This window comes from Ylistrum balloti, unplaced genomic scaffold (assembly GCF_031769215.1).
Source record: "Ylistrum balloti isolate Yb309-2 unplaced genomic scaffold, AGI_CSIRO_Ybal_v1 Utg370574, whole genome shotgun sequence".
Lineage (NCBI taxonomy): Eukaryota > Metazoa > Mollusca > Bivalvia > Pectinida > Pectinidae > Ylistrum > Ylistrum balloti.
Window position 1 is genome coordinate 256,046 of NW_026782359.1, and position 23,224 is coordinate 279,269.

Below are 23,224 nucleotides of genomic sequence, written 5' to 3' on the forward strand. Positions count from 1 at the left end.
AGAATCACATTCAATAATAAGGTCATTTGTTCTAAGACATCATTTGTTGTCTAACTAAGACATCACATTCAATAAAAGGTCATTTGTTGTCTAACTAAGACATCACATTCAATATAAGGTCATTTGTTGTCTAAGTAAGACATCACATTCAATAAAAGGTCATTTGTTGTCTAAGACATCACATTCAATATAAGGTCATTTGTTGTCTAACTAAGACATCACATTCAATAAAAGGTCATTTGTTGTCTAAGACATCACATTCAATATAAGGTAATTTGCTGTCTAAGACATCACATTCAATAAAAGGTCATTTGTTGTCTAAGTAAGACATCACATTCAATAAAAGGTAATTTGCTGTCTAAGACATCACATTCAATAAAAGGTCATTTGTTGTCTAAGTAAGACATCACATTCAATATAAGGTAATTTGCTGTCTAAGACATCACATTCAATATAAGGTAATTTGCTGTCTAAGACATCACATTCAATATAAGGTAATTTGCTGTCTGAGACATCACATTCAATATAAGGTAATTTGCTGTCTAAGACATCACATTCAATATAAGGTAATTTGTTGTCTAAGACATCACATTCAATATAAGGTAATTTGCTGTCTAAGACATCACATTCAATAAAAGGTCATTTGTTGTCTAAGTAAGACATCACATTCAATATAAGGTCATTTGTTGTCTAAGACATCACATTCAATAAACATGGACTCTCTGTATTTGTTGTCTAAGGTGCATTAAGAACATCACAAGGTCATTTGTTTCTAAGACATCATAAGGTCATTTGTTGTCTAGCTACATTTAACATTTGTAAGACATCATCCATTCAATAAAAGGTCACAATGATTGACCTCTTTAATTTCTGTTTGTGTCATTCCCAAAAAAATCAGTGACAAATCTTATCTTTGTCTTTGCTCTCAGTAATACTAGAATGATTCTGATTATGAATTGATTTGGTATTTTCCTCAAACCCAAGGGAAAGGATCAAACATTATTATTGCCATGGAAAGGGCAGACAACTGAGACATTCCCCTAAGAAATGGCAGACAGCTTGGGCATATTACTAGGAAAGGGCAGACAACTGATACATACCCCTAAGAATGGGTAGACAACTGATACATACCCCTAAGAATGGGTAGACAACTGATACATACCCCTAAGAATGGGTAGACAACTGATACATACCCCTAAGAATGGGTAGACAACTGAGGCAAACGCTCGAAAGTCCTCCACCTCCTTCCATTCCACTGCATGAATGAAGTCTGACATCAATATTGCATAGCGGAACACAGCACCATCCAGGTTCCCAGCAAGGATGTGACCAAACACCTGCACTGTCTGTTGGGAAGAAATACAGGTATGGCATTATATCTCACAAGTGATAAAAGGATTAAACGTGAAATAGATATGATTGCATGTCATACCTGGTAATAATGATGCATACCTGATCCATGACATTGGAGATATCAGTTATACTTCAACATTTGAAGAAATTAATAATTGACAAAGTGCTACAGTTTCCTGCTTCATATGATCTTGTATAGTGAAATATATAAATATATGACAAAACAAAAGCATGGAATTTTTTAAAACTAAGTAAGTTATAAGAGGTACAATAAGCTGTAATCCTGGACATTATACTGTACACTTACTTTGTGTGTAGTACCAGACTCAGCCACTGAAGCCAAGAAATCATGTGCACAAAGGAACATGATGTCTTCTATGATATATCTCTCCCTCATGAAGAGGTAGACATGGTCCAAGGTCGAGTGGTGAAGGTCATTCTCATCACCATTCTCATCTGTCCAGATCATATATGCCCAAAACTGCTCCATCTGGGACAAGGTTCGTTCCTATGAAAAAATTAAAAAACATTATTGTGAGAAAAAAAAACGTTCCATCTGGGACAAAAACCGTTTCTAAGAAAGATGTATACAACATCATTCTGAGAACAAAATTTCAATCATTTGTTCAAATCTGGCCTGTTTTGAAAAAGTCTTGAAAAATTTTTCTAGAAATTACATATGTGCATGATATATATTTATTGAAAATGGTTTGTCTAAAGAAGTAAACAGAATACAGATGATGACACACCAACCATAGTAAAAAATAACCAATGTCTTTTATCAGTAAACCTCAACCTTGATTCTACACCCTTGGCTATGAATATTCATATTTTACATAAATGTACCAACATATGGTTAATTCTGTTGATCTGTATAACCTGGGCCATCTTACTGATGTAAAATATAGCCTATAAGGAAGTATGTATACCAGAGAAAGTGGGCGTGGAATGCTCCTCTCCAAATGAGTCCTGTCCTTGTAGTCGTCAAACAATCGGTGCATCGTGTGTTGCTGAGAACAAGTAAGACATAGTTAACGATCATATTTATATGTACACACTGAAAAACAGTGATAAAAAAGTTACTTAATTAATCTACACACTAAGGCAAATTTATAACATTAAACTCTCAGTTCAATAGACACATCTCAAACTTAGAATGAAGTAAAACAGTAATATGATATTGCATGTAATATATCTAGCACCTTTATTTACACTTTTATCGTTTTACTGAATATGAAGGGCTTTTCTTTTTTTTAGATATTTAGTATCTTTCACAATCACTTCATGTATGAGGTAAATGTTTAAGGTATATGTTGGAATAACTTTTCTGAACTGTGACTGACAATCATGTTTTTATGTTACACCAATTTTCAGCTACAGATTAATGTCAGTGTATATATATGTCTGAAGGTCATCTGTTTATAGTTAATCACATTGACACAAATAATTCAACACCTGAGACACAATAAAGACAAAATAAATCTATAAAGGTAGATAAAATTCATGGTATGACTGGAGACGGTAAACATACATGTACAGTTGATCACACAGTAATATGACAAGCATGTCTACATATTGTAGTCTGGTATACCTGCCCCTAGCTGCTATGGTATTCCAGAGAGACAATGGTCCTTAATTAGTTTAATGTACAAACAAGTTCCTCCACAAAATGTCCTAGATAAATACTTCTTGCTTCTCAGGGATAAACAGAACAAGCACTATGATTTGACCTTTGACCCTGCACTGTGACATTGATTTTTTTAGTACGAAATTGACATGAATTGATAACCAGATATACTGCAATCAGGAAATATCAATACAACAAACTTTGATTACAAAATAGTCCTTTTATGACTTATTGTTTGGATATCCTTTGACATTTGACCTCTGGATATGACATTGGCCTTTGGAACATAGAAATAAAAATGGTATGTGTCACTCTCAATAAGAAAAGATTGATAAGAGTATTTAGTATATCACAGTTAGATTAAAAAAACTTCAGATAAGCAGGCATGTAGATTTAGATTTAATGAGACAAACAGAAAATTATAGCTTCTTCAATTACTACCAAACACAATCCACAAACACGGCCTTCTGTAGCAGGTTATTCAAATCAAATTACTGTAAAAAGCATCACTCTAGCTGCATTAGATACTTGGCTTAGTTTGATACATTGTAACTTTATCATGTAGGTAATTAGTAAACAGCATGTAAGCTGGTCAATCGTCAACAGAAATAGTAGCTTCTATAAAATAGTATATAATCAAACAAACAAGCTCCACTCAGCATTTACTTACAGGCCTCCCTGTAAAACTGTCCTATTGAATAAACATTTGTATATACCATAACATATAAAATGTGAAAAAAACTTTATAAGTACATGTATTACATTAGTATTCAAAAAAGTCATTTCCTTCAGTAAGTATAAAAGTAAAAAGCAAAATTTCCAAATCTGACATAAAGGATGAAAAACTTAAACTGATACAACTTTCCTTGTTTTTATACAGGAAAAACTCTCTGTAAAACTGACATGATGTACATTATGTATAAGTTAAAACACAATCATCAGATACAAAGTTAAACATTTTTTTACCACTTTCTCTTTGAAAATGACATGATGTTAATTGTAAGACTCAATGATCTGCCACAAAGTTTACCATGTGCGCCTCACTGCCCACTAAACTGGGACTCTCTCTCGAGGTGGCTGGAGTCTGAATGGTCATCACACTGCTGTCCATACGTGGACGACTATAGGATGCAGCAGTGGAAGGCATGTCAAAGGAAAGCTCTGGGCTACGAGGCTTCATCATCTCGCTGTCATGTAATACAAAGACAACACTTTAAACCATATAGGGCATCAAAAAGTCTTATTTATTAATGGATAAATTACTTGAAAAAAAATCATATATATGACTCACATGTGATCAAGTTAGAGTCCCTTATTACCTGGTACATGTATGTGACCACATGTCCCCTTTTCAGAAACAGAGATGCATGTTTCACTAGAAGAAGTTGTATTGTGTTTAAATACTTTGACATGAAACAAGAAGAACTAAACTCTTTAGTTTACTGTTTTAGGAATAGTAGATATTCTTATTGAGTAGCTGTGAATACTTTATTCGACAATTTATTATTTTTTTTTAGGTACATGTATGAAAATTTGTTCACACTGAAGATATATCAGCCTCCAGGAAAACAACAGAGGAGATGACTAGCCTAATTCATCAGATTCTCCACGATACTATGGGTCTAATTATACCAGTAATAGGAATGAAATAGTAATAGCAGTATAAACTTACTCGATAAGTTCCTTGTTAATGCGAACCTTTGGCCGTGTGATCTTGATGTGGGTCGTGTTGTGTGGGAGGACTATGACTTTGTCAATCCCAGGCAATTTGTGAGGGCAAATCACAGTCTGAAAGAAACATAGATAGCAATTATAAAAGACAAGAGGACCAGGGGGCCTAAACAGTCACTTGAGTGAACTCACAAACTGAAACAAACGGAAAGAATGTGTAGTATAGAGAAGAAAAAAAGAGAAATAATATTTGTACCAGGATAGAAGATCGAGCTTTACTTCAAGACCTATCCTTCCATGATGAGAAGTTGATTTTACTATATCTGGGTTTGCTGAAATTTCAGTCAATAAGATCCTTTTTGGCCATGCCTATCAGGGGGTCGACAGAGTAAAGCACCTTCAGACCCTTTCATCTATAAAGAGCATTTGATTCTGCCGTATTTGGGTATTAAGAAGAACATTTTTGAATTTCAGTCACTTTGATACTTTTTCGGCCATGCACATCATCCCCTGTGGTCAGCCAAGGTCAAAATGTGTATAACATCAAACTGTCATCCCATTCTTACAATTCTAACTCAGCTTGATTTATTCTAAAATGTAATTTTCCTGTATAAACTATAGAAAAGTTTACCCCTTCCCAATGGCCCTGGGGCTATGAAATTTACAAATTTGGTAAAGCACCTTAAGCCCCTTCCATCCATGAAGATTACATATTGTATTTGATTCTAGACCATATCTGGATATTGAGGAAATCTTTGAAGTTTCAATCAATTTGACACATTTTGGCTTGCCTCTCAAGTCCCTGGGAGAAGGGGACAATATAATTTACAATTTTGGTTTGTCTTCGGCCATGAAAGGTTTCTGCCAAATTACATTGAAATCAGTTCAAGGGTTTTCCAGAAAAAAAAGTTTAGAGACAAACGATTGACGATCGGTTCTTGTTAACAGAAGACAGACAACAGTAGTCAAATTATCCAATTTATAGGACCCTGCAAGAACTTAGATGCTTTTCAAGATAACCACTTTATTTTATTATACACATGATCACTCTGGAAAAGATCTGCAAATGAAGGTCCATGTATGACATATCTAAAATTACAATGGATGTATGACATCTGTTTACTTCAGGTATAGATATACCTTGTGTATGACCTTGAACTAAAAATAGCATATATAGATATATAGATATCAATGACCTTCAATCATTCAATATCATGTATTATTGCAGCCCTATTATTCTGAGGTAGAACCAGGTGTTTGCTAATGCTATGAACACATTTTCATCATTGTATTTATCTGGTAATATGCCTATGTCTGGTAATAAGCCCACCCAAATTGATCTCAGTTCTGCAGAACAGCCAATTAATGATATATTGTTGTCCTGTGTTAAGCCCACTCCACTACAGTTAATAGCGTATGTGTAGCTGCTTGGGCTTACTGCCATGTTAATTAAGGTATTGTTACCTTTTCTCCACAGCTGGAGCAGAACTTGGCATCCTTAAACTCCTCAAATGACTTGGCCATGTTGTTAGATGTGTAAAGCATGGCAGCATACTTGGCAAAGACTCTCTCCTGAGGAATAAAAGGGTCAGCATCCCCTTCCTCATCAGCCTCCGCATTTTGGAGACCAACAGACAAAATGGAGTCTGAAAATATTGAATTCTAAAGATAAATTTCAATTGCTTAAAGGGCGTTTTTTGTTAAATTCTGATACATCTCATACTAAATAGCACTATCACCCAGATGGTGCCACTAAAATATGTCCTGAGTAATTGTTATACATAAGGTAACTGTCCATGTGACATCAAAGCGTTACTTTGACTGACCTTGCCTAACATGTAAACAGTAGTATAGAAGGCAGACAGTCCTCATATGATCACATTCTTTTGCAATGCAAGCAATAGATTCTACTTTTACTAAACACTTTATACTGTTCCTCACCAAAAGATTGTAAGTCGGCAATATTCAGTTATATCATTATGTACATCCCATACAGGCCAAGCTAAAGGGGACAGGGCCAGCTTTCTCAGCTGTTGTGTCCCGAGAGAGACAGGATAACACTGACTACATACATTATTGACTCAAATTAGGTTGAAATATGGCATAATAAGAACCCATGGTCCAAACCCTTTAAGGTTGTGAGGTGTAATAGCCTGTATACTGATAAAGCTATTTGTTTTGCGGTGGTTATTTGATCAATTATACCATTAGACTTATGTAATTATTGTCCCTTAATGACCTTGGTGAAATGCAGATAAAGCATTATTGAAAAAGGGTTTATTTTACTGAGCCATACTTATCACCTGACATGGTTCATGAACTTGACTCAATGTTATATAAAGGATGAAGACTAACCAGATTTTCCCAAACCAGGCTGGACATTTGTGTCTGAAAATTTGGATCTCTCTCTGTTTCTCTTTCTGCAAGACATAATAAAAAAATTCACGTTAAACACTGGTTTGATTTGTGTCTTCATAAACTCATTACGTTATTTAGAACAGACTAAAGGTTAATGGCATGACACCAAATCAAATTTAGACTTTTTAATTGAAATTTTAAAAAAATATATTAACTTACTAAGAGGTTTAATTAGTATATCTTGATACATCAGAATTTTTCTGTTGTGTTTTACATATCAAAATCTATTTTATCATATACTTCATTACCTTGTTCCTAATTAATGGTGACGTAATCTCTAATGACTCTCATACATTATCATATCCTGTCCAGTTACACTGGCCGAAGTGCTCCAGCTTAACAGACTCATAAAAGCGCATTTTATTTTATCTTATTGTGTATTGAGGTGATGGATAAGCTCATTGACTCATGCGAGCAAGAGTGTTTCACCTCAATAGATAGCGTATGGGTATTTTATCTTATGTACAATGAGATAATCGACTCACACGAGGGTGGGTTTGTTCTGCTCCAGAGTCTGCAACTGTTCCATCAACATGGTGCCATGTTGTTTGAGGAGCTGCAGCTCATTACTAATGTCCCCCACTGTATTTCTGAACCTCTCTTGCATCGCCTCCAGCTGGTGGGTCATAGAAAATGAAATAGAACTTAACCAATCCTTTTCTCGACACACAAATTCAGCAACACAAAATCGATGCCAATCTTCAAAATGCTTTCTAAACATTCAAAAACAATGTCAACTGCATCATTATCATTACTCTTTACAGGTTAAACATAACCTCTAATTGTTTTGTTTACCTCCTGGTCAGCCTGTTCAATATCCATCTCTTGGACCTCAAACTCTGCATTGGTGAGATCATCACGAATCTCAATCTTCTGGAGCTCTTCCTTATGTTCCTCCAGGAACTTGTCAAATTCTGCAATCAAGAAGAATGGATTTAGGTACATAATGATAAAATAACTGCCAAGTTACATGAACAATGTCCAGTGGACACTATCTGAAAACCTTTCTATACAATCACACATTCAGGCAGTCTCCACATGACAGGTGAAAACAACTTCACAACAGACATTGACATTAAAACCTTTCTCATCCTCTACAGGTGAACTTCATTTCTGAGGGGAGGTGTCATCAGGAAGCTATTTTACTTTGACCAGCTGACTTTGTATTGAAATTGATTTAGTTTGCACATTTTACCTATGGACAACTTTATGTCATACAGATCTATAGATGTCATTATACAGCTTGCCTACAAGAACCTTAACGATATCTTAACTGTACATCATTGTTTTTTATCTTGATGATGGTGTACATCTTACAGCTGACCTTGAACCAATCTGACCTTCCACAATTGAATCATTCTTCTATGGTTGACCTTAAAACTGTCCTTTACTTCTGAAATTGAAAGTTTTTTTCTTTCTGCACTTGACCTTAAGATTGCCATTACAATGAATATACGATGTAAAAACTGATGTGACCTAGGCAGATGACCATAGTTACAGAATAAAACAAAACACAGCTGTTTTGACAAGCCAGTCATTACCTTGACTGACTTATAGACATTCTTAACATCAACAAATGACTTTGATCTTGACCTAACTCAGATAACCTCACTGTAAATAAATGACTTTGGCATACTGATGTTCTTGCCATCCACAGACGACCTTGATTATGTGATAACCTTACCATCATTAGATGACCATGACCTTACTGTGTCCTTACCTTCTACAGCAGTGTTCATCACACTCATAATTTGTTCTTCCAGTCGCTGGGCAGCTTCTATGTTGGTCATCAGGTTAGCCTGCAAGGTCAACAGAATTATAGATATATAATTACTTATATGTAACTTCAATACAGGGAAAAGACATATCTACATTGTATATTGATCCATTACTAAACATGAAAGTAATCAGATAACAAGTTGCATCATTTATAATTCGAGAAACGGATTACTAGTTATGTTCTTGAGATGTATTTTTCTTATATATGTTAAACAAAGCTAAGAGGTACTTAAACATATAAAACAATATTTATAAATTGACCAGGTGTTAAATTTGATAATATAAACTCGATCATGTGATATAATTTTGATTACAAACTCTTTTTGAATTAACTCACTCTTCTGGTTGATATAACAGGTCGAAGGTTCTTTTTGGGTAACTCATCCATTTCAGGTTGATCAAGGAATGCTGAAATGTAACAATGATTCTTACAATATTTAACAATATAAATCCTGTAGAGAATAGCTTTATACAACATTCCATTTTCACAAGAGTTGTCTCCCCTAAACCACTTACCATTGTACAGATCATCATAGCCTTTTTTGTATCTGGATAGGTACTCTATATCTGCGTGTGCCTCATCTAAAGATTCCTGTAAGAATAAAAACAAACTCAGAATTATTTAAATTTATACTATTTTGTAACATCAGACCAGAAAAGGATCGTTTATAATATACAAGTATGATAGACTTTTTGTAACATCAGACCAGAAAAGGATCGTTTATAATATACAAGTATGATAGACTTTTTGTAACATCAGACCAGAAAAGGATCCTTTATAATATACAAGTATGATAGACTTTTTGTAACATCAGACCAGAAAAGGATCGTTTATAATATACAAGTATGATAGACTTTTTGTAACATCAGACCAGAAAAGGATCCTTTATAATATACAAGTATGATAGACTTTTTGTAACATCAGACCAGAAAAGGATCGTTTATAATATACAAGTATGATAGACTTTTTGTAACATCAGACCAGAAAAGGATCGTTTATAATATACAAGTATGATAGACTTTTTGTAACATCAGACCAGAAAAGGATCGTTTATAATATACAAGTATGATAGACTTTTTGTAACATCAGACCAGAAAAGGATCGTTTATAATATACAAGTATGATAGACTTTTTGTAACATCAGACCAGAAAAGGATCCTTTATAATATACAAGTATGATAGACTTTTTGCATTTTGTGAGACTGTCATATACATTTACTACTAAAACTTAATATTCTCATAAAAAAAACGTTCAAAGGAAACACATAGATGTTATAAAGGTTTTTTTTTTTAAATGTGTTAATGGAAACTTAATTGGATTTTAATGATAATGTAATTGCCTTTCATCTGGTGCTGAGCTTCAGTGGTAATAGATATATATTTTTTTGTATATATCTGTTGTTACCTCTACTTTAGAGTAAACATTTCTTTATGTCACATACAATGAATTGTTCTGATATTTATGAAATTTTAAGTCTGGAAGAAATTAATTAGTGACCAAAATAAGTATTGAAATATTCCATTGATAACACTGCTTGTGTTCAAAATATAATTTTTTTTTTTAGTTTATTGCCCAATGAACAGCCAGGGTCATATGAAGGTAGCTAGGGTCTCCTTGTTAAATCTGTCTTTATCTCACTGAACAACATACAGGAAGCCCCTGCATGCCATCCAAACCAATGACAGTAAAGTGTTTTGCCAAAGGACACCACCTAACACAGTCTTGTTTCAAATTCTCAACTTCCTAGGAAATACAAACCACCATGTTAAGGGAGCAACTAACCAGGGATCTTAATTCTTTACAAGTCATAAATAGGCCAACACTCTAACCCACTGAACTGTATGGATCGCAGACCCATGCGTAAAAAAAAAATGGCAGTTGATTTAAAAGACCAATGGCTTATCTTCCTGAATTGTTCATCTTAATGACAGACAAGAATATGATCTACTACATGACATGGTGTACTTTAGAATGAATTGGAAGTCGATATATTGTACATCTCCAATTTACATATTGTACAATGGCAGTGCAAGCCATTAGAAGACTGCTGGGTCAATAACAGAAGAGTACGTAAAGTCTGTGTCATGATTAGTTTTATTGTGTTTTGATTGGCTACACTGTAAACCTAAAGTAATTATAGGGCAAACCTCTATACGGTAAACTAATTCATCTAGTTCTCAGATCTCCATGTCACATCTACACAGTAGTTTGTTGATATGGTGATGTAACATCAACGCAAAATCATACGATTACATTTTACGAATTCCTGATGACCTGTCAATCATGAGTGTTAGTTACTGTAACAGTACTTCTGCCCTATTGAATGACAAGTTCCATATCAAATCTTCATCAGCTCATATTTACAGTGTATATTGTGTTATCCAAAACTTAAAAGTACATCTAAGTAAGTAAAACTGATTTTCTAATTTTTATGTCGTTGATATTGAATAATGCTAAAATGATTATTGTGGAAAAAACAAAAATGTTTTTTTGTGTCTTTCATTAAACAAAAAACAAAAAGTTCATTTTGCCAGTAACATAATTTCTTGTGTTTGTCTCATTTGCTGTTTTGTGACCCTGCGGGTAACATCAAATATCCTTTGTCCAACCCACTCTGTTCTGTGATATCCTATCTTATACAGCATTCACTTAAAGGTACATTACCATGGACTAGGTTTAGTACCATTCTCATGACTAGATAGCCTTGGTTTAATACACATTGATATTTACATAATGTTTATTTGAGATGTCTAAATCAGACATTTACATATATTGTCAATTGAAAGCAAAAATATTAGGCAGAGCATTAGAGTTATCCTTAGTGTCTGATCTTCTTTCCTATGATCTGAAATAAATAAAGGGTGATAACTCTGTAAATAGTAATTATCTACACTCAGACAACAAATTGTTGATTTAGAGTTTAATCTTGATATATCCCTTTTTCAATTTTTAAATATATCAGAAAAGCTACGTATATAGGCAGAATTGTCAGGACTGTAACAAACAACGGAATTGGAAAGACGTGTGGCTGATGATTTCAATGTTTTAATCAGCGATAGGCTATAATCATCATAAATTGAAAAGAAAAAGGATAACCATTTTAATCGAGGAAAGCATTTACAATCAATGCAAAATTGAAAAGATAATTTATCATTTCAGTTCAGGAACAATGTAGTCTAACTTTTCTATCTCAAACATGCACAGAGCAGTATACAACTATACAGAATGATGTATATGGTATTACAGACATCATTAAACACATCTCTTTACTAATTAATTCAGTATCTAAATACTATGTATGGAATTATATATTTTAAAATTTCCTACTGTAAGATCATTGATTTTTGTGGTGGATTTAACCATGAAATTAAATGCCAGTGAAAATGTATTTTTGGTAAACCAGGAAAAATTTGAGCCCCACCAAAATACACGTGTAGGATTTTACAGTATAGTATATTGTCAATAAGAAAAATATACGACTCAACATTTTTTTTTCATTTTTTTTCTGAAGTATAAGAAATTGAATAAAACTGATTAGAATTGGACAATTATATTTAGGCCTATTTAATCTTTTAATATGAAAAAAGGCTGCTTCAAATCACAAGATCTAATTAACAGAAAGTTTTCGTTTCAAAGGAGACCACCATAATGTCTGAAAGATATCAGAAGACCTGGAGAAACAAATTAACAAAGATGGCTGAAGAATGTGTAGGGATTAATTGAATTATTTTTGGAATTCCCAACAAAGATATGAATAGTTGAGATGAGGATAAAGTGTGTGTCTGGTAAAGATCAAGAATAGCTAGAGGAGCAGTTGAAAGATCAGGATAACGAGATCAGCTGATGAAGGGGATGTTGATGGCTGGTAAGTAACCTCTAGGGATACATTAAGTCTACGCCTGATGACATATAGAAGGATAGGACTGATAGTAACGCCCTCACATCACATGTAGCTTATCTACAGATGAAACCAAGAGTCTTAAGCAGTCTCTGGGGTCTATATAGGGGACTTTCATCTGTTCAAGTAACAGACTATCAAGCCATCCATCCCCATACACAAACTGTATGACCATCACTAGAAATCTCCATGCGAAGTTTATTATGCATGAACATTACCAAGCTTTGTATATTATATTTTGCACATACAGTCTGGTCTTATTATGAATTTTATCATATATCATGAAAAAAACTGAAACAAAAATAGAAAAAAAACAATCAGTTTTTCCTATTCAACCACAAGGTATCAATTTCTTCATGTAAAATTGTACCTATCAAACCTTTAATACAAAAAGAACCACAGGGATTAATCATCAGGATATTACATTCAGAATGAGGCTCTACCAAGTGTCAGACATCATAAAAACCATGTCCCAAGTAATGGTGTTAATGAATAACACTATTACTTGGGGATTAAATGGATTTGGCAAAAAAAATATTTAGACCAAATCAGCTACATTTTCACATTATGAAAACTCATAAATACTGCTGATTCTTATTACACAAATGTTACAGGAACTAATTGGGTATCATAAAATGAAGATAAAAGGACAAAGAAACAAGAATGGACTCAAATTAAGTGAAAAAAACTAGATCCTGTTCCCTGCAATAGTTCTTGCTAGCCCTGCAACAATTAAACATCACATCAGTGTACTAAAATAAAATTGCATTTGCAGAAACCATTCAAAAACCTGTTACTGAATAAATTGAGAAACATTGAAATTGACAACACATAACAAAATAAAACTGAATGAAACAGGTGTCCTGTAATTTAATAGCTCTGAATCACCCAACCACACAAAATGACAGGACTCTGATATCCTGGCACTGGCTGAGACTATCACTAAGTGGACATCAAATGGTACATCATTAGAATATCAGAAAATCCTGATGTAACACGATCACAAATGACAACATACAATCAGGAACATTCTTCCAGAGAAAGAAGGAAATTTCATTAGCTTGAAACATTGGCAATTTGAGTTGAACATGGACGCCCTACCATCTCAGTCATCTTCAATAAATGCATTGTGGAAAAAATGGTTGCATTTTAGTGATTGTATCATATTGAATTAGCAAAATTCCTGCAACTATAGTTGACATCACAACAAAAGAGTTCTGATTTACCTAGCCTAAATTTATTTTCCTTTTTTTTGCATTAATTTACCGAGAATGAAGATGGTATTAAATTGGCAGATCTGTCAGGCAAGGAACGTTTTGATAGCTAGGATTTAATTAACTCACCCATCCTCTTTCCCTGATTAGAGGTGGGGTGTGCTTATAGGGACAAGTGTGATTATTAGGTTGAATATGGTTATGGATCCACACACACATATACATACCTGGATAATAAAAAATTATCTTACAGCTAAACTTAATCTCACCGTGGCATTCTTCAGTGTTAAGAAGTACCATTAATCAATCTACTAACAGTAAAAACCTCTCTACGCTGTTACAGGTTTGACATAGCACCTTCATTTCTATTTACTAACAGTAAAAACCTCTCTACGCTGTTACAGGTTTGACATAGCACCTTCATTTCTATTTACTAACAGTAAAAACCTCTCTACGCTGTTACAGGTTTGACATAGCACTTTCATTTCTATTTACTAACAGTAAAAACCTCTCTACGCTGTTACAGATTTGACATAGCACCTTCATTTCTATTTACTAACAGTAAAAACCTCTCTACGCTGTTACAGATTTGACATAGCACCTTCATTTCTATTTACTAACAGTAAAACCCTCTCTACGCTGTTACAGGTTTGAAGAAGCATATTCAACCTATCTTATAACAGTCAGAGCCTGTGTTAAAACTGAACTAAAAGTTGAACAGGCCAGCAATTTGAGCTCTTTTGGCTACAATCAACAAAGTGTATAGATAATGACTGACAACAGCAAAATGGAAAAGATGTTTGCAGTTCCACAAAACTATAATAGATATGACAAGGTTTCTGTATAAAATCTAAACTTTTCTGAAAAGTTTTCTCTAGCTTAAGATTCTTTTTTAATTGTGAAGAATTTGTTTTGTTTTTGCCCAACAAAGACAGAAAATCAATATGAGATGCTATTCAGAGAGCAATAGCAACATTTAAAGCTTTTGACAAGCTTCAGGAATACAACATTCATGGTAAAGCAGAATGACATTGATTTCCTCTTCATGTTGGATAGAAATATGGCATGTAATTAGAAAAAGCTGCAATCAGGAGATTGCAGGATTAGCTGACATTTTGTCAGTTCTTTAGGCATTTGAGAATTATTATCATCCATAATGAACGATCTCCTGTGAGGACAAGACAGTTTGTAATATAAAGGAACCCAGCGGCAATCCCTCAAACACCTTTTATTACAACTGCTAACCACTATAAACATGTGAAGTTGGCTTATTCAAAATAAATAAAACATTTATCATTTTCACCATACATTTATAATGTGGAGAGAAATTACAGTATGTAAACCAAAGTCAGATTTGGAGATTTTCAAAAAGCATGAAAGCTAATATTAAAAAACCTTCATGTGTGAAACAGGTTTGCTTCCTGTCCGTAATAACTCAAATGTGAGGAAATTTAGGTCAAATTAAATTGATGCTATAATTTCAGATAAAAATAAGGCTTAGTGACAAGGAAACCATGAAACAGTTTATCAGAAACAATTACACAGAACTATTTATTAGTGAGATCATGACAACAACCAACAGCTTTCATTGATTTGCTTCCCACAAACCATACAATCAAGCATTGTAATTTATACTACAAAATCATAATTGAATTAATTAAGCCTATGATAACTGAAACAGTCTTTAGCACCATACATAAATGCCTTCCATACCCTCATATGATAAAATACAATACAACAACTGTCATTAGAGAAATCATATATCTATATACATGTAATCACATTCCAGTGATATTATCTGTCATCTAATATAACCTGTCAAGAGAAATCACCTGTCATCATAGATCACCTCTAATGAGAGACCACCTCTTATAACAGATCACATGTTGTTAAGAATCAGATTTCATCACTTGCTTAGGTAGACCACCTGTCATAAGAGTTCAACTTGTCATGAAAAATCACCTGTCATTGGGAGACCACCTGTCATTAGAGACCACCTGTCACTGGGAGACCACCTGTCATTAGAGACCACCTTTCATTGGGAGACCACCTGTCAAGAGATATCACCTGTCATTGGGAGACCACCTGTCATTAGAGACCACCTGTCATTTGGAGACCACCTGTCATTAGAGACCACCTGTCATTGGGAGACCACCTGTCAAGAGATATCACCTGTCATTGGGAGACCACCTGTCATTAGAGACCACCTGTCATTGGGAGACCACCTGTCATTAGAGACCACCTGTCATTTGGAGACCACCTGTCATTAGAGACCACCTGTCATTGGGAGACCACCTGTCAAGAGATATCACCTGTCATTGGGAGACCACCTGTCATTAGAGACCACCTGTCATTGGGAGACCACCTGCCAAGAGATATCACCTGTCATTGGGAGACCACCTGTCAAGAGATATCACCTGTCATTGGGAGACCACCTGTCATTAGAGACCACCAGTCATTGGGAGACCACCTGTCATTAGAGACCACCTGTCATTGGGAGACAACCTGTCATTAGAGACCACCTGTCATTGGAAGACCACCTGTCATTAGAAATCACCTGACAAGAGATATCACCTGTCATTAAGACACCAGCTGTCATTTTAGATCACCTGTTATTATTTAAGATCGTTTTTAGAGAATCCATTTATCATGTGAAACCACCAATATAGACAGACCGTCTTATTGGAATTTGTCTTGTGACTTCCCCTTATTCAAAACATCTGTCAGGAAATCCATCTGTTACCTTATGCCACAGATAAACATGCATAAGAAGTACCGCCATATGTTTAGGAGCCTTCCAGTATATGTGTCCTAATTTTAAACTTCAAATCAACCATCTCCCATTTCCATTATTTACACACCATAATTTCTCAGCACCCTTCTGTAATACATGTTGCCAACAGTTATATGTAAAACTGTTACCTGATGATACATAACACATACCTACAACACCAATCAGTTTACAATTTGTTTCTGACACCATCTGTTGTGTAGAATATGTCCAGTTTGAGACACTCACCCTGAGATCCTCTATATCACCTTCTAACCGCGACTGCAGCTGTGAGCTCTTTTCCAATTCCTCAGCAAGTTCCTCTTCTAATCTGAAAATCAAACAAATTCAGGCCATGAAATTTTATCTAATACGACTACAGGTTGCAGGTTTTATGCAGTAGTATATGTATTTATGATCTGAACGATTCCTACTGCAAGAAAGTTAACTATATGTCTTTCATTTGACAGTTCATTGAATGGGAAGTTAGCAGTACCAAGTTTAACTTTCAGAATATCTTCAGTTTTGTTTTATCATATTTTCAATTTCAAGTCCATCAGTGAAACCCTGGATCAAGCACAATATGGTAATATAAAGAATTGTTTCCATCAAGCTATACATTAAGTATTGGCGAACTTTTAGATGCACACAGACAAAAAATGTAAGAGTGAAAAAGAGAGATAACTTTGCCTACTTGACAATCTCCGATGTTTTATCAGTAAGCATGCTGTCCACCATGACTAGTCTTTGGTTTAGTTCTTCAATGCGTTCCTCTAGTGCGGCTCCTTTCTGCTGGCTTTCCTCCAGTTGTTTGTGCTTCTCAAACAACCTAAACATTTGTAAACACATGTCTACAGAAAAAAACCAGGTCATACCATGATAATTTTGTCTACAGAAAAAATTCAATTGCTTTCAGGATTGCTATAAATTGTGTCCTTTCATGATACTGAGAAAAATTAGGTAATTTCATGATAGTTACCTGTATACAGGGTTAAATCAGATCAGTTGATACCTGTTTTCAAAGAACAATCAAGCCATTCCAAGATAATGACCTCTATACAGAATAAAATCAGGCCATCCCATAATTGTCTGTCTACAGAAAAAAAGTCACTCTATGACAACTACCTGTCTACAGGGAACATTGAAGTCATTTCACGATACATAAGTAATTACTTGTATACAAAGTAAAATCAGGTCAGTTCATGATAATCACCTGTCTACAGGGAACATTAAGATCAGCTCATGATAATTACCTGACTGCAAAAAGGATTCAGATCATTTACCTGTCTAGAGAAAATATTTGGGTAATGTCGTGATAATTATGTGTATACAGAATACAATCAGGTAATGTCATAATAATTGTATGTCTACAGACAAAAAGGAGGTCAGCTCATGGTAATCACCTGTTGACAGGGATAATTTAGGTACGTTGATAATTATTACCTGACTACAGAGAACATACAAATCATTTACCTGTCTACAGAGAATATTCAGTTTTTTTCATAAAAATTATTCCTCTACAGAAATTAATCAGGTTAGTTTTATGTTTTGAAGTTTCCACGGGTATATCATGATCATACTGACACAGATATCCCTTGCACTGGTAATGTGTATGCCTGTTCTAACTGACGGAGAATTTAACAAGCAAAACATACAAAAATGTTATTTTGGAAATGTTGGTTACTGTGCTTAAGATTCATGATGCCTGAATTTAACATTCAAAGACCTTGCAGCGAAATTTCATTCGACATTTACCTGTCATGATTTTGTTCCGGGCATAATTTTCAGAACATTAAATGATATGTGAGGATCAATTCAGGGTTATTGAAGTTATGAACAATCAGCATTAACTCTAAAGAATTACATGTATGTAAGTGAAAAATGTAGGCTGGATTGTTGTTATACTGATCTCCAATGATAACCAAATGATGTGTTTTAAACATTGAATTAGAATGTGTCTCTACAGATCACTTCTCTTCTAAAAGCTTACCTCAGTTAAAAGTCTTTAAATGTATACATGTATATACCATTTATATTGTGGTGTTGTAATGATTTGGAAGTTTGGAATTTCTCAGCAAAGCAATTTGCTGCCATTGATGTGAGTTCATTGCCCAGACAGGGTACAAGTAAAAACTTGTTCCTTCGTCAACTGTGTTACAAATATATAGAAATATACAGGTAACAACGGTGATAGTGAAAACAGTATATTTCCTAATAGTGATGCCTGCCACATTATAATGATATAAAAATTATTCTCTGTGGTCTTTGTTCAATATTGTAAGTGTCTCAGACAATCAGCCATATTTGGAATCTTTCAGAAAAAAAGAAGAAATATAGAGAAGACAATGAAAACTTCTACTCTGATGATGTAATAGTGTTAGATAATAGTAATGCAGAACATCCAGAGAAAATGATTGTAAAAGACACGATTCGTATCTGATAACATCAAATAGACAGTAATTGCCACTTTTCATTAGAAGAGATGAACTAGTAGTAGACAGAATGAGTTGTCTGGCAGAAGGCCAAGAAAGCTCTCTCCCATGCATTGCGAAAACTAATATGTGTTCTCTCTATATAGGGTCTGGGACAGCTGAGACACAGGATGGTTGTCACATAACTCTTAAGATAAATGAATGAATGGAGTGCATATGTTAAATGATTGTTTTGGACATATGCCAGTTGTAGAATTTCACTGTCATTTTCCTGGTCACTTTTTGGTAACTACACTTAAAAAAGATGTGTTTGATCTATACATTCTGAACACATCATATACATGTAGCAGTGATAGCCAAGACTTTATGGAATATTTCATGCTTGAGACCAAATCTATATACATCATATGAGTAATTTCTTAAACTGAGACTTAGCTGTTTTGTGATATTTTGTTTTTTCCAATGGTAATGGTAGTCTGGCAATGCCTTTGTGAATACCTTGTCATTCAACTGATGAGTCTAGAGTAACAACTAGCAATTTTTCTTACGTCTGGGATACGCAAATTATTGCATGATATACAGCATGCACCTACTGTACTGAAAATGAAAGGATTACCTTGTCAGTCTTTTTATACCTATCCAGCAAGATATACCAACTAAAAGAAAATATGTTGTATACCCACAAATTTTAAAACATAATCACTCTTGAGTGATTTATCCTCTAAATATTCTCAGTTCAGAGGAAAACAACATCCCAAACGTCTTGTCCATGGGAAAAGTTTTCCATCTCACAATCCTTATACAGTTTTAAAAAAAGAAGTGAATTACAACAATATTTCTATCATAACAATTTTTTATAATTTATTATAATCATATAATTTTGTAGACAATGATGAATGTAATGACATCATCAATGTGATTAGCATTTTTATTCAAATATTTAGGATTAGAATAAATATTATCCAGCTTTATTATCAACAGTGAAAGTCTTTTAAACCTCTTATTGTTTTATATTATTTGAATTTCTTAATAAAATTTTACAATATTGTGGCACATCAATTTTATCAACTTGGGTTTTTATCCTACAGGCTGACAACCTTTTAGAACCAGTTAGAATTCAGCAAACTCTGTGACAATGACACCACGGTCAAGACCAGAATATTAAATAATATTTAATATCATAATGGATAAACAGCAGCCAAAATTCAGCCAATCAAATCAGAGAACGTAAATGCTTTAAATTTTTCGTTTAAAATTTAATTCAATACAGTCATTCAAATGTCTGTGTTGTTCAAAGGTAATTTTTACAAAGATGTTGTCTGAAAGTTTAATGTTACAATACCTTTGTTTAACAATATCCAACTGTTCCGTGACAATGTCCAATTTGTCATCATGTTCATCATAAATACGTCGGACTTGAGTGTAGTATGGTATCTGGGTGATACTTCCATCCTTGGTAGTTGTCAAATTTTCACTGTATACTGATGCTGAACAAAGAAATAAAATCATATTATTTACATTAAGTTTTAAAGCAAGACTGCTATACAACTCATTATACATCTACAATATTATGTAATAGTATGCCCAATTCCAAAATCAACTTAATCTGATATTAATTCAGATGACAATGGCAAGTTCCAATCCTGAAATTTTACAGAAAATAAATCAACTTGGTATTTGAAACAGGGCTTGTCTTTGATACCAAATCATCTCATGTAATCTTATTCTTTACTGAGGTGCTTTGAGGTTTACAAAATTTAACTTTACGTATCAGATCAAGGTGTTTACATGTCAATTCAATTTAAATCTGCATTCCTGAAAAATATGAAAATCTGTGGCTATACTGAATGTAAAAAAATAATTGGAATCAACATCATTTAATTATAACCATGAGTTCATTAAGCAAACAATAATTTGTCGTACCAAACAGGTCATCCTTGACCTTGGCAAAGATACGAGAGTAAACGCCAAGCTTTGGAATGAGGTCATCCAGGACCTGGAAGGATAGCCTTGTTCTCTCCTCATCAGGACCATTGTCTTTAGCTTGGTTCTCGAGGCACATCAACTCAAACTTGTTCACTATAATCAGATAAGTACAGTTTTTGATAATGTATCTAACTTCACATCACCAGGCATCTTCAAACATTAATTGTGTCAGGTAACAAAAAACAATATTTTTATTTCTAACATACACTATACATATGATATGTAAAGTACAATCTAGTTTAGTTTATTGTTCCTTTACATCCTAATAACAGCCGGGGTCATTTAAGGAGGTGCCAGGTTTACAATGGTGAAGGAAAGGCAGAGTTCCCCAAGAAAAATCTCCGACCTGTGGGCAGTACCTAGCGACTGCCTCTTGTAGGCCTTAAACCTGTGATGCAGTGGTGGAGGACAAGTAATCAGGTTCATCAGACAGCTTTACCATTAAGCCATCAGGGCTCTATGAAGTAAAAAGTTGTCTTTAGCGTAAGACAAATCTGCTTGAAAGCTTGCATATACATTTGTAAATTAGTATAATGTATGTTCACTCATCTGTGAAAATAAATCTTAAATCAAAATGCTAATGTAAAGCTGTAAATCACCTGTAAGGTTTAGAAAATCAGATATCATTATCAAATCAACTTTAATCACAACTTCATAACAACATTCATAAGAAATTTCAAAACTGACAGCTATATTTGGTCATTTAAATCTTGAAACTGTGCAGTACATGTACCAATGTGTTAAAACACTTCCGCATTTTACCTATTGTAGAGGGTCAGAGAGGGACATCTAGTAACTGGAATCCCTATCAGTGATCCAGACTTGGCTTTTGAAATAGGTGATATGTCATTAGTTTCAGATGGTACATCAATGTATTATTATGATCATATCTACAACATATCTTTTAATGCCACTAATTTTATTAAGTATTTGAAGATATATAGTTTGATGACACTGCTTACAAATGTGATATACAATACACACATAAACTGATGACAAAGTAAATTCAACTCTCCCTTACTCAATCTATTGTTCCAATATCAACATGGAACTTGGTACATTGGTGCATTATGGTCATATTAACAAATACTTTCTGATGTCATGAACTTTATTGTGTCTTTTTAATGATAAAGCCAATAAAAGCTTCACTATAACCCGTGCTATTGGTATGAATGTAGATGTACACGCGTGTGCCAAACTGCCTATCTCGCTATAGTAAAATCCTCCTAACTTTGTCATTTTTTCATATATGAAATTGAAACTTGGGCCACTATAATTTATGATCATATTAAACATATATTTTTATGTAGCTAACTTTATTAAGTATTTTAAGATGTATAGTTCGAAGACCCTGCTCGCGGGTGTGATACACAAACACACGTGTATAACCGACGACCGAAAGTAATTGATGGTCAATTCTCCTTAACTTTACCGTTATCAACATGAAACTCAGTGGCACAAATGTGAATTATGTCATCCTAACAACACACATCTTAATGTCAATAACTTAATTAAATATTATAAAGATATTTTCTGAAGACGCTTTATAAAGCTTGTCGACACTTTTTGACGCTTTTTCGAAAGCTACACTATAGGGTGCATATACATTGTATGCAGAGATCAGGCGATTAACGGACACATCTCGCCTGGGATCATAAGGCACAGGAGAACACGTTCCCGACATGAATATATGCACACCATGAATGCCTAACGGTTAGTATGTACCTGCAGAATATCCTTTCCTGTCAAGGACTCGAGTTGACTGCTTGGAAGAATCCATTCTGGTAGTAAAATAGGCCTTTTACTGACAATCCATTACATACGTTACTAAGCAAGCGAAAACTGAATTGATCTGGGTCAGCTACATGTTTATTTGCAAGATAGGTAGAGACTTGTCAAGCGTTGTGTTAACCCGGTCAAATTGTAGACAAAGAGCCAGACAACGGTTTGCAAAATCCGGAAATTAACATCTGTAGTTCATTCAATAATTCAACAATATCACACATAATATTATGTATTTGCACGGAAAAAACTTTAAAGACTATGAAAATAGCTTGATGCAAAATAGATTGAT

General features: G+C 34.1%; 1 protein-coding gene across 1 annotated transcript in view; it reads right to left on the bottom strand.

Annotated features, from left to right (window-relative positions):
- The window catches only part of LOC132556526 (uncharacterized), a 36,692-nt gene extending 13,762 nt beyond the window's left edge, over window positions 1–22,930 (bottom strand). Inside the window, exons 1-18 of the mRNA XM_060220940.1 lie at window positions 22,876–22,930; window positions 21,088–21,243; window positions 20,507–20,651; window positions 17,427–17,561; window positions 16,982–17,063; window positions 9,365–9,440; window positions 9,186–9,256; window positions 8,790–8,868; window positions 7,865–7,983; window positions 7,555–7,685; window positions 7,007–7,071; window positions 6,116–6,297; window positions 4,653–4,768; window positions 4,011–4,167; window positions 3,651–3,671; window positions 2,283–2,363; window positions 1,661–1,861; window positions 1,163–1,346 (exon numbers count right to left, since the gene is read on the bottom strand). Coding sequence (XP_060076923.1) covers window positions 1,163–1,346; window positions 1,661–1,861; window positions 2,283–2,363; window positions 3,651–3,671; window positions 4,011–4,167; window positions 4,653–4,768; window positions 6,116–6,297; window positions 7,007–7,071; window positions 7,555–7,685; window positions 7,865–7,983; window positions 8,790–8,868; window positions 9,186–9,256; window positions 9,365–9,440; window positions 16,982–17,063; window positions 17,427–17,561; window positions 20,507–20,651; window positions 21,088–21,243; window positions 22,876–22,930 — 2,056 coding nt within the window. The remainder of the gene's footprint in view (window positions 1–1,162; window positions 1,347–1,660; window positions 1,862–2,282; window positions 2,364–3,650; window positions 3,672–4,010; window positions 4,168–4,652; window positions 4,769–6,115; window positions 6,298–7,006; window positions 7,072–7,554; window positions 7,686–7,864; window positions 7,984–8,789; window positions 8,869–9,185; window positions 9,257–9,364; window positions 9,441–16,981; window positions 17,064–17,426; window positions 17,562–20,506; window positions 20,652–21,087; window positions 21,244–22,875) is intronic.
- Between the last annotated feature and the right edge of the window lie 294 nt (window positions 22,931–23,224).